At 41.3% G+C, this 12,774-nt stretch overlaps 1 protein-coding gene across 1 annotated transcript; it reads left to right on the top strand.

Annotated features, from left to right (window-relative positions):
* The first annotated feature begins 1,645 nt into the window (after window positions 1–1,645).
* LOC145605870 (transcription factor bHLH94-like) lies at window positions 1,646–4,641 on the top strand. The gene is made up of 3 exons (XM_081661934.1): window positions 1,646–2,330; window positions 3,394–3,846; window positions 4,296–4,641. Exons 1-3 carry the CDS (start codon window positions 1,734–1,736, stop codon window positions 4,374–4,376), a joined length of 1,131 nt encoding a protein of 376 aa, XP_081518060.1. The 5' UTR covers window positions 1,646–1,733; the 3' UTR covers window positions 4,377–4,641.
* The last annotated feature ends 8,133 nt before the right edge of the window (window positions 4,642–12,774 follow it).

Raw genomic sequence — 12,774 nt, 5'->3', positions numbered from 1 at the left:
TAACCCTAGACGTGACAATTACATTAATCTCTTACTAATATATACGTAGTACGAAGTATCAAATAATATAATATAAGACTCTATTCTTCTTTCTAACTACTTTGGTACGTAATCACTTAGAGCAACTTCAATGTCAAGCTAATTATCAAATTAGCTTGTCATGCCACTTAAGCTTTCAAGCTAATTATCTTTGTAGCTAGTTTGAGCCCCAATGGCTAGCTATTAGCTTACTATTTAAATTATCAATTCACTATTTTTATCTTAATTACTAATTGACTTTTAGCATTTTCTTTTTGGCAAGTTTTTTTCAAGCAACTTAGAGCAACTCCAATGGTTGTAGCTAGGGACTTGCTTGCAATTTCAATAATTCCCTAGCTACTAGCTTGACCATTGGAGCTAGAAAATTCAATTAGCTTGGCTAAGCAAATTAGCTTTGCCAAGCTAATTTGCTTGAGAATTAAACTTTCCAAAATAAAATGTTCATTGCACCAATTAAGCTATTTCCATGTATTTTCTATCCAACACCTACTACTAAGCTAATAGCTAGCCATTGGAGCAAAATGTAGCTAAAATGATAATTAGCTTAAAAGCTTATGTGGCATGGCAAGCTAATTGTCAAATTAACTTGTCATTGGAGTTGCTCTTAGCTTGGCAAAGCAAATTTGCTTGACTAAGCTAATTACATATTTTTGCTCCAATGGTCAAGCTAATAGCTAGGGATTATTTAAAATTGCAAGCAAGTCCCTAACTACAACCACTCCAAAAATATTTATCCTTATATAGGTTGATTAGATCAAGACGTACCAATAAGCTCACATAAGTAAAGTTTATGATGCATTGATAATGGCTATTCAAGTACTATTGACAACTACGATGAAATAATTAGGGGTAAGCAAAAACATTTGGTACCCTAAACATAAAACTAGTAGATAACTAGATCCAAATTTAGACTAAGGGCCTGTTCTTTTCAGCTTATTTTCAGTTCAGTTTAGTTCCAATGAGTCCAGTTCAGTTCTTATCTTAATTTCCTTCTCTCATAAAATATTCCGTTCATTTCAGTTCAGCTCCAATAAGTTCGGTTCAGTTTAGTTCAATACAGTTCAGTTCAGCTCTGTTCAATCAATCAGAACAAGCCCTAAGTCATTACTCAACTGACTTGGATTCTAATGAATAACATATATTTACCCATTGGAAAGTAATTGTCTAGTAAAATAGAATAAAGTAAAAGCAACCAATATATATCCAATTATCCATACATAATAAACTATTTTTTACTGAATAAATATGTTAAAAACATATTTTGACCCAATAATTAGCTAATTAATTAGACTAACAAGTTATGGTGAAATTCAAGTGAATAGAACATACACTGAAGAAAAAGACGTGAGAATACCAAAAATATCCTTCTAACAATGAACTAATCAAATCCTACACACATAATCACTCATCACTAATCTTTCTTATTATACAACACTAATGAAGTCTATTTTACCCTTTACTTGTAAAAAAAGTATATTAAAAAAACAACCAGCCAAAGAATTTCACGTGCAATATATGCTGTAGAACATTAAAGGGCCTATAAAACCCCCAAAAATGTTTCTAAAGAAAGCACAAAAACATTAACTTTGATACATTATCTTCCTTAGTCTAGCTTAATAGCCAACCCACTTCCTTTTGTTGCCCAAAAATAAAGAGCTTGCTTTGCATTTGGTGGGGCGACCCAATTTATAGCGATGGCACTAGAAGCAGCCGTTTATCAACAAGACCTTTTTAGCCATATTAATGGCAACAAAGATTTCTACCCTTTATTATTAGAACCTTGGTTTGATAATAATAATAATATTATTACCAATACTAATTACAATAATAATGATTCCTTTTTTTCTTATGATTGTAACAATGTTAATGATAGTTGTTACTTAGTGGAGATTAATAATAATAATGATACTAATCAAGTAGATTTTGATTGGCACTCTTATTATTATTCTCATAATCATGGAGTAGTTAATGATGATGGTATTATTCCTCCTACTTCTAGTGTTGTTAGTGATTTACCACCCTTGAATAGTTATGATCATGAGTGTTGGAGGTTGGCCAACTCCTCATCCCCCGACGAAGAGCCGAAGGGGGTGGAGGGTTATGATGATGGGGTTTCTATGGAGATGGTGATGAGACCGAAGCAACGACGTCGTGCTAGAGCTAAGAAGAACCAAGAGGAGATTGAGAATCAAAGGATGACTCACATTGCTGTTGAGAGGAATAGAAGGAAGCAAATGAATGAGTACTTGAATGTGCTTAGATCTTTGATGCCTGAGTCTTATGTTCAAAGGGTATGTATAATCTTTTTCTTTCTCTTTTTTTTTTTCTCTTAATTTTATCTACTTATTCTATACACATTATGATTATTTTTATGTACACTATGGCATCGTAGCTCATGAGGCTTGTCCCTAGGAGAATGGAAGGTCAATTATGTGTAGCCTTTTGTGTACAAAAAGCTACTGCCTTTAATAATTGTCACGTTGCTAGTAAAAAACTCATTATCATGGTGAAAATTATTTTTGAACATAAAAAATAATTTAATGTCGTGTAAAACTATATGAGATGAGCGAGGTTGATTATTAGGGTGGTGAATTGAACGTGTGATGATCGATCATCTGAGGTGAATAATTTCTCTCCTAGATCGATGTACAATAGCAAAACCAAATCTCTTGACTGGTATACACTATTGACTAGCGTTAACTAAAGTGTGTATTCCGTCTTACCTTTTATGGTCAACCCTATATTAATTCTTACAATGGGAGCAATTATGTTTTCATTTTCAAATAATAGACCGAGTTCATACAAATTTTTTTTTTTGGGAGGGAAATGTTTGCTTACTTTTGATCTCCCTAAAATAAAGAGGAAAACTTTTATAGACAAAAGTTTTTTAAAATTTGAATTTGATTTTCAACCATCATTTCGTAGAAAATTGGATCCTTATCCACTATTAAGTTCATGATTTAGTATATATAATTCTTGCATAATCTTATATCTAACTAAAAATTATACCTTAATCAATTTATTTCACTTTATAATTTACAAGACATGCACATTATTATATTTTAAAATTTTGAGGAAAATTTATTATGTGGAAATGCAATGCTAAATCTTTATAAGGGGAATTGATCCCTTAAACTATATATGCTCTCGTTAATTCATGATCAAAAGTGCCAAAATCAATTTTTGACATCGAAATTACCAATTTCCCTTGTGTAATTAAGGCAAGGGGATCTCTAGCTCTTGCTAAAATGGATCAATTTGAACAAAACTATTTTGAATAAAAGGCAAGCAATGTGTAAGCCAGTAAAAAGTAAAAGCTAACATTACTTTTACTTTTCATTTTACATATTAAAGGGAGACCAAGCTTCAATAGTTGGAGCAGCAATCAACTTTGTAAAGGAGCTAGAACATAACGTACAAAATTTGAGTGCAAAGAAGCAAATGAAAGAGAATCTCGAATCAAACGGTAGCTCATCTACAATGCCCTTTGGAGAGTTCTTCACCTTTCCACAATATTCTAGCAATAGCAATGTTGATAATGAAGATCAAACAAAGGCTAGCGACGCAACAAGCCCTCAACAACTTGATCATGCTAGTGTTCGAGGTGGTGGTGGTGCTGGTGGGTTGTCCGCAGATGTAGAGGTGACAATGGTTGAGAGCCACGCACACCTTAAGATAAGATTAAGGCGTCCGCCTAAGCAGCTATCTAAGCTTGTGTCTGGCTTGCACAGTTTGAGGCTGTCCATCCTACATCTTAATGTTAACACTGCTGATGATGGGGTTGTCCTTTACTCTTTTAGTCTCAAGGTTTGTGACTTCTAACTCTTCTAAAACTATCATAATTCAATTCCTTAATTATATATGTAGTAGGATCAATTTCGCTTGAATATACTTAACATTAAATGTAGTCTTGTGGTGTTACTCTTGCATATGATCTATGTTAAATCTTTAATTGAATGTGTGATTGACAGACGTACTAATTGTGTCAGATGCACGACATTTCTACATATAGATAATTTTATTCGGTGAATTTCTTTAGTGATACTTGTTTAAAATGGATAAGGATTAATATCTAAAGATGTACCATGGTCGATGTGATGCATGTAATTAATTAAGTCTAAGTAGCTAGCTATAATTAAGTACTACAAAATTAAGTAAAGTACCATGCATGCTAGGCTAATTTAGGAAAATTAGATAAAAATTGTGCTAATATAGATGTTTAATTATCTCATAAAAATTGTGATATATGATTGCAGGTAGAAGATGAGAGCAAGCTAAATTCAGTGGATGAAATTGCAAGGGAAGTGTACCAATTGCTAGGTAGGATTCAAGAATGAAGAGGCTAGCTAGCTAGAATTTTTTTTTTTTTTTTTAATTTTATTTGTAACTGTTGATTAATTAGTCTTTATGTGTTTCTTTATAAAAGCCAGTACTCTTATTAGCTGGCTGTCCAATTATATTTCTCCAACCAATCTAAACATTTTAATCTTTTTCAATTCCTTGTGATTAATAATGTACTAGCTAGTATAATGTTTGTACTTCCTAATTATTGCAATTTGTGGCTAATTTTATGGTCGCATTTTGTCATTTATAAGCAAGAAATTAAAGCATGTCTTTCATTATTTTGCTAGAAATTAAATTACAGATTTTGTTTATAAACTAAATTGGTTTATTTAGTTTTCCCTCTCTTTCTCTCCAATTGCCCCAATTGCCACAATCGAGGGATCTTAAATCCTAAATCCTACTGTTATTAAATATTTAATAGTAGGATTTACACTTTTTAAATTTAGGTTATGCCATAATTTATATCACTCCCTCCGTCTCTATTTGAGTGTTTGGTTGATAGAGGACTGAAAGAGATGTTTGATTAAAAAAAAGTTTATCTTATGAAAGTTGGTTGAATGAGTTTTTTGGAAGATGTTTGTGAACATAATAGTACGTAAAATGACTTTAATTCATTCTACCCTAAATTTGGTCAAAAAACTACTATGATCGTTAAACAACCAATTAATATAACCAGGTGAGCCGTACCAGCTAATGGCCAACAACTAATAGGTCATTCAATCAACTGGTCACTAACTCTAAACAAAGCCTATATCTTCTCATAATAATCAATATAATTTCTAGTTTCCATCAAGAAAATAGAGCTAGATCAATTTATTAGACAGATAATGATTTATCACAATTACACCATGTTATGGAAGGCATAAAAAATTATGGGGAGGAAAAAAATCTAATGATGCAAACATCTTTTGTTAAGAGGAGGAATGAGATCATGTACTACGTATGAGGTTGGTATGACATGAAAGACCAATAAAAGAAATAGATTAGAGATTCCCAAATGAGAACTGTTTGGGTCCAATTTAGTCCAATTGGGCCTAGTCATTAAATGATCCAATTAAAAGCCCAAGGTCAAGGTTCAACTCTCCATATGTGCTAAAGTCAAGATCAGTCCACAAAATAAGTCAATTGGGCCAAGGCCCACTTCTCTCATATATGCAAAGGTATAAAAGCCATCAATATGGCATTTGTACGTTTATTCACAAAAAGCCTCAAGCAATTAATTCTCTTGCATAGCTTTCTCTCTCTACACATTGTACTGACTTTAGCATCGGAGGGGCCTTCCTCGGCAACACCCCCGAGGCTAGTTTACGTGTGTTTGCTGTGCAGGAAACCCTCGGCCCAACATCACTTGGACCGAGCCCAGTCTTCACCACATCTTCGGACCTTCAGCAGGGTCCCATTGTTTTCACCCGAAACAATTTGGCGCCGTCTGTGGGGAAGACTTTCAAAAAATCTTTAAGCCAATTTCATTAGTTCTACCTCAATCTTAGTTCCGATGGCTAAGAATCGCAAGAACAAGAGTAACGGTGCTTCTCCTTTGAGAAAACGTCGAAAGTCACTAGGAGGGGGTCCCTTAGAACGCCCCACTCCTAGTCCATCTCCTCCTCGGGATCGGAGCCCCTCTGCGGGACCCGACTCTCATGGAGAGCCTAGGGAGAGATCCGAATCTCCTTTAATCCAGTCCAATCATCCGCCGAGTCCACCTCGGTCAAATGAGGACAACCGGTCCACTCAAAGGACCCAATCTCATGCTCGGAGTCAATCCCGGAGCATTCACACCCACTCTCGCTCTCAGGCGAGGACACCCTTGACGGGGCCCAACTCGGAGGAAGTAGTGAGAGCCTTAGCGGTCCTCATGGAAGTCATGAAGGCCCAAAATATGCGGCCCCACGCGACCGGACTCCTCCGCAAACCAGGGATTAGCGGAGGAACCTCGGCCAGGAGGGGGGAAACCCTCCTCTTTCAAGGAGCTCGGCGAATGGGAGGAGGACACCTGGAGAACCGAGAGGGAGAGAAACAGGAACTCTCACTTCTTCAGGGAACCTTCCACTCAACTCACTACGAGTAGATCCCACAAAAGCAGCAGTTCTGCCTCTCGGCCAGAAACTGTTCGTCGAAGCGTTCATGACCGTCTCGGCGATAGGGAACGGAGCGTGCACAGCCGCCTCTCCTACCCTGTAGCCGAGGCCCAGACCTCCCAGCCAGGGACAAAAACCACTTCTACCTCTCTGAGAGGGCGGAGCGCGGTCCCTTCGGTTGGGAACAAGGGAAAGGCCGTGATGCTACCTTCCAGTTCTCCATTCGAGCAGTGGATACTGGAAGCCCATGTGCCGACGGTTAAAATACCGTCGCACATTACTTATGATGGAACTTCGGATCCGAAGGACCATATTGCCTCGTACGAGGCACACATGCATCTTTGCCCCAGGTCCGAAGCGACTTGGTGCAAATATTTTCCAACCACTCTCAAGGGGGTCGCGCAAGCGTGGATCTCCAAGGGAGTAAAAGAAGGCTCAATAACCGGGTGGGACGATCTGTCCTCCAAGTTCAAGAGCAAGTTTTCTACGGCAAACCGCCGAGAGACGACTACTGCAGAACTCATGGGTCTGCAGCAAGGGGAGGCTGAAAGCCTCCGAGACTATCTAACTCGCTTCAGCGACGAGTCGTCCAGCATTTCTCAGCTGGACCAAGGGCTGGCAGTTTTTGCCCTTCAGCACGGTCTCAGAACTAGACCGTTCTCCGACTTCATGGTCATGAATTCACCCGGGACCCTGGAGGAGGCACTGAATGCTTCGGATAAGTTTATCTGAGCTGAAGAGTGGAACAAAACAAAAACCCAACCTCAATCTGGGGGAGGGAAACAAAAACAAACACCCTCGTCTGAAGGCCAAGGCCAGAAGGCAAAGGGAAAGGCGAAAGCCTCGGAACAATCTTCGGCCAAGGAGTCGAAGAAAGAAAAATCTGCTCCTTTTGTGGGCAGATACGAATCTTACACTCCGCTCTCTCTTCCGCGCGCTAAGATTTACAGCGTGACGAAGGAGGAGCAGAGTTACAGAAAGCCGAGACCACTCCTAGAGTGGTATCAGCGGAAAAATAAAAATCAGTGGTGTGAGTTCCATGAATCACCGGGACACAACACTGAAGAGTGTATCCAGCTGAAGGACCAAATCGAGGATATGCTTCGGAAGGGGTACTTGAAAAAATATCGCGGATCATAACGAGAAAAAAGAGGCTGAGAAGTCCGAAAAAGGACTCTCGGCAAGAAATTGATTTCCCCCGAAAGAACAGCAAAACTGCGAAGGGAAAATTTCCTCCAATCCATGTTATCTCGGGAGGAGCATGCTCTCGGAGGGAGCACAAGCGTCACCTCAAGGCTTTGACCCATCAGGTGAACCATGTTGACATTTAGCCACCCCAGTCACCGGTGCCGAACATGACGTTCACAGCCGCTGACTGCCGGGGGGTGACGTACCCTCACGAGGACCCGTTGGTGATCATCGCCACGGTGGCCAACCACGACGTCAGCAAAGTTCTAATTGACGGTGGTAGCGGAGCAAATATTTTGTTCCGAAAGGCGTATAATCAAATCAAGCTGAAGCCCAAGTACCTCACACCGGTATCCTATCCAGTATCCGGATTCAATGGGGCTTCAACTTATCCTGATGGGAAGGTTCTGCTTCCTGTCACCATCGGCTGCGATGAAGCAGCTAGGAACGTCATGACTGAATTTTTGGTCATCGATGCTCCTTCAGTGTACAACGTGATTTTGTGCCCTTCGGATTGAAAAATACGGGGGCAACTTATCAAAGGCTGGTGGATCAAGTTTTTGCCGATCAAAAAAGCCGAAACATGGAAGTTTATGTTGACGATTCAATCGTCAAGAGCAAAAAATCTGAAGACCATGTTAAGGACCTGGCTGAAACCTTCGCCACCTTAAGAAAACACCAAATGAAGGTGAATCCGAAGAAGTGTGCCTTCGGCGTGAAGTCAGGGAAATTCCTTGGGTTCATGGTCAGCAAGAGGGGGATTGACGCCAATCCCTCCAAAGTCAAAGCAGCGCTCGATCTTCCTGAGCCGAAAACAAAGAGGGACGTTCAGCGGCTCACCGGAAGAATGGCAGCCCTCTCGAGGTTCATTTCCAGAGCTTCGGACAAGGGGTTACCTATCTTCAAAGCCCTGAAACTCCCAAAAACAAAAGAGCTCGTTTGGGAAGAAGAGAAAAAAGAAGCCTTCAAGCAGCTTCGGGAGCATCTGGCTCAGCTCCCAACACTGGCTAGCCCAGTAGAGGGAGAAACTTTGTATTTGTACGTGGCTGTTAGCCCAGCCACCATCAGTGCAGTGCTGCTGAGGGAAGAAAATAAAATTCAGCAACCGATCTACTTCGTCAGTCACACTCTGACGGATGCCGAGACTCGCTACCCTCTACTCGAGAAAGTTGCCTTTGCAGTAGTGGTAGCTGCTCGGAAGCTGAGGCCCTATTTTGATTGCCATCAGATAGTGGTCTAAACTGATCAGCCGCTGGAAAAAGTTCTCGGCAAAGTTGAAAAATCTGGTAGGCTAGTCAAGTGGGCTTTCGAGCTCACCGAATTCAGCATCAGCTACCAGCCGAGAGCAGCCATCAAGGCTCAAGCTCTAGCGGACTTCCTGGCCAAATGCTTGTACCAGGAGACGCTAGACGATGAAAAGAAAATCTGGACCGTATTTACGGATGGATCCTCCACCGTAAATGGTTCGGGGGCAGGGGTAGTGATAACCTCTCCCGAAGGCAAATCCTTTGAGTATGCACTCAAATTTTCTTTCAAGGCTTCGAACAACGAAGCTGAATATGAGGCAGAAATCGCTGGCCTAGAATTGTGCATCTCTCTGGAAGCCGAGCATGTATGTCTGAAAACAGACTCTCAGCTAGTTGCATATCAGATCGGTGGCAGCTACGAGGCCAAAGAGCCCTCCATGATAGTCTAGCTTGCCAAGATCAAATCAGTCATTGCAAAGCTGAGAACTTTTGAAATTCAGCTGATCCCGAGGGGTCAGAATGCTCAAGCCGACGCACTCTCCAAACTTGCCAGTTCAACTCTCACTGAGCTGAACAGATCTGTATATGTGGAGGTGCGCCGAGAAAGAAGTGTCGACGAAGCACCTGAAGTGTGCTGCGCTGACCCAGAATCCAACTGGATGGACCCCATCCTAGCTTTCAAGCTTCGGGGAGAAATTCCCGAAGATAGAATTTTGGCCTCCAAACTAAAGAGAACCAGCTCAAGGTTCATCGTCTTGAAAAAGTCCTTCTCAGCCCCATTGTTGAAGTGTGTGGGTCCAACAGATGCAGATTACATCCTTCGAGAGATTCACCTCGGCATCTGTGGGAACCACATTGGGGGAAGGACCCTAGCTCACAAGGCATTGAGGGCCGGGTATTACTGGCCCACCATGATCTCAGATGCTAAGGAGCTGGTCCGAAAATGTGAAAAATGTCAAAAATTTGCACCAGTCATCCATCAGCCAGCTAGAGACCTTCAGCCGATCCTTAATCCACTTCCATTTGCCCAATGGGGGCTGAATATTTTGGGACCCTTTCCATATGCACCTTACCAAAAAAGATGGTTAATAGTCGGCATCGACTATTTCAGCAAATGGATTGAGGCTGAAGCAGCTTCGAATATCACAGAGCAAACTGTCAGGAAATTTATCTGGCAGAACATTATTACCCGCTTCGGTATTCCGAAGGTTTTTGTCTTCGATCATGGGAGGCAATTCGATAATTTGCCGCTGAGGCGGTACACAGATCAGTTCGGCATCAAATTGGCATACTCAGCAGTGTGTCATAACAAAGTAATGGCCAAGCCGAAGCTGCAAATAAACAAATCCTCAATGCTTTGAAGAAAAGGGTTGAAGATCGAAAGTCCAAGTGGATAGAGGAACTTCCGGGAACCTTCTGGTCACTTCGGACAACTGAAAAAGAGGCAACGGGCTATTCACCTTTTGAGCTGGTGTATGGTGCCGAAGTCGTCCTTCCAGTGGAAATCGGCTCCGAAAGTTTGCGAATGCACCACTTCTCGGCTGAGAATGAGCAACTTATGAAGGAATCCCTCAATTTCCTCGATGAAGTAAGAGACTCAGCCCGAGACAGAATGGCTGCTTATAAGCAGAGAATTAGCAAATTTTACAACCGAAGGGTCCACGCAAGGCCTCTCAAAATTGGAGACCTTGTCCTCCGGAATGCTGCTGCAGTTCAGAAAAGTCGAATCCATGGGAAACTCTCAGCTGCATGGGAGGGACCCTACGAAATTTATGATGAGCTTCAGCCAGGGACATATCGACTTTGTCAGTTAGATGGAACTGAGCTGAAAAATCACTGGAATGCTGATGTACTTAAGAAGTATCATGTGTAAACCCTTCGGGGCAGAACAATCTTTGTAAGTACATTTTGAATTATTAATGAAAGACCCCTTCACCATTTCTATAATTATTTGCAACTTTTTATTCTTTTAAGTTTTCTTTATTCTATCTACTCTTTAAGGGTTTTTATTCAGCCTCGTCTGAAACCTTCGCCTTTGTGTAACTGGGTTTCAGATTGCTGACAAACTCGTCTTTTTAAAGAACTCTGGTCTTTCAGCTGAAGTCAAACTTCAGTAAGACTTGTTCTCCAAAGACATGAGTCCATGGACAAGTCTGGGATATTGCCTTAACTAAGCCTTGTATCCCAGAAAGCCATTATCTGAAACATTGCCTTCAGTTGGCCTTGTGTTTCAGTTATCCATTTTTAAAGATAGACAGAAAATCAAGGATAACAGCAACTGTTAAAAAATTTTTATTCAACTTCGTCTGAAAGTCAAAGAAACCCAACTCAGTAATCCAAAGACTTGAGTCTTCAGATTACTGGGGGGGCGGGGCAAGAGGCACTGTCAGTGCAAGTTTATCTTCAGCAGAATTCTTCAAGCTGAGAGCTTTGTACTTAGCAAATTTTTGCAAAAATTCTTCAAGTTCAGAAACACTAAAGCATTCAAAATAAGGCAAAGTAATTGAAGAAAACGCATCAGATAAATGAGATTAATGCTCGGAAAACGAGCTACAAGTTCAAGAGTTCAAAGGACATAATAAAGCATCGGCAGCCGCCCACAAGCGGAAATTTACAGCAGCCGAGGTACATTCAAAAACAAATAAAGCAGTTTGTACATCAAGGCAAGCTGAAGCAAAAAACAAGGCAAAAAATTCAGAAGCGGCAAGTTTAAAGTTGAGCGCACGATGAACCGCAAGATTCTGAAGACGACTGCCCGAGTTCCTATGCTTCAGCCCGAGGATCAGAATGATCAGCATTACTGGGTCCCATGGTAGCCTCAGTCCCAGCAGCTGAAGAGGCAGGCTTTGCACTCTGCTGAGCCTCCCTTTCCCTTTGTTCAGCCTCCATCTCCTTTCTTTTAGCTTCTTCTTCGACTTCTTCAGCCTCAAGGATTTTAGCTTCGTTTGGAGTTGGATACTTCATGTGAGGGTCTTCGGGATCCTGGATCCATTCAGCACATTTGGACCAGTCCAGCTTCGGCTCAGCGTGTAGGCAGACTCTTCGGCATACTCTGAACCCGTTTCTGAAACCCATGTCGTACTCTTCTTGGGTGTAGATACGGACCTTGAGTAGAGCCTCAGCATCAGCCAACTTCTTCTTTGTCTCCTCCAAGTCTTCCTTGGATTTCTTCAGCTCATCAGCGAGCTTGGAGGAGGAATCCTTCTGCTCGTTCAGCTCTTGCTGAACCTGGGAAGCTTCAGTCTGAGTCTGGGTCAATTCATCTTTCTTGGCCCTCGGCTGATCCTCAACCTCTTGGATCTTAACTCTCAGAGCTCCAGCAGCAGTAGCAGCTTTCGAGAGTTGGACATTTCGAGCTTGGAGCATCTCTTCAGCAGCCATTCTACTGGCTTCAAGAGCTTCCAACTTTTGTTGCACTTCGACTTGTGCAGCAGCTCCCTCTCTGATTCTGCTCTCAATGGCAGCTTTGAATTTGGAGATGTCCACTCCCATATGCTCCTAAAGGAATTTCTCCCCTTCTATCAGTGGGGGAAAAACTTCCTTTTCCATGGCAGCGCAGAAGGTTTGAACAGCCTCAGCAGCTTTCTTCTCGTATTCTTCACCCTTCTACTGCTTTTCTTCAGCTGCTGTTTGCTTCAGCTTAGCAAGCTTCAGCTCCTCCTCTGCCACTTTCTTGTCGTACTCAGCGGCATCAACCCTATCTTGTAGGGAATCTATCAGCTCTACAATAAGAGTCTGATTGTGCACAAACTGGAAACACAGGCACAAGTCAGTAAAAAAAAAACTGAACTGAAGAGCTGAACTGAAAAAAGATAAAGGCAAGGAAAGAGATTTACCTGCATCATCAGCAGTTGATTAGATCTTGCTGGGTCAGGAAC

The sequence above is a fragment of the Chenopodium album genome, chromosome 22 (assembly GCF_948465745.1).
Source record: "Chenopodium album chromosome 22, dcCheAlbu1.1, whole genome shotgun sequence".
Taxonomy (NCBI): Eukaryota; Viridiplantae; Streptophyta; class Magnoliopsida; order Caryophyllales; family Amaranthaceae; genus Chenopodium; species Chenopodium album.
The sequence above is the reverse complement of the archived record's forward strand: the minus strand, read 5'-3'. Positions and strand labels throughout refer to the sequence as shown.

Coding starts and splice junctions, on each gene's coding strand:
- LOC145605870 (XM_081661934.1), top strand. CDS start 1,734: ATGGCACTAGAAGCAGCCGTTTATCAACAAGACCTTTTTAGCCATATT. Junction 2,331..3,393: donor CTGAGTCTTATGTTCAAAGG/GTATGTATAATC, acceptor TACATATTAAAG/GGAGACCAAGCTTCAATAGT. Junction 3,847..4,295: donor TTTACTCTTTTAGTCTCAAG/GTTTGTGACTTC, acceptor ATATGATTGCAG/GTAGAAGATGAGAGCAAGCT.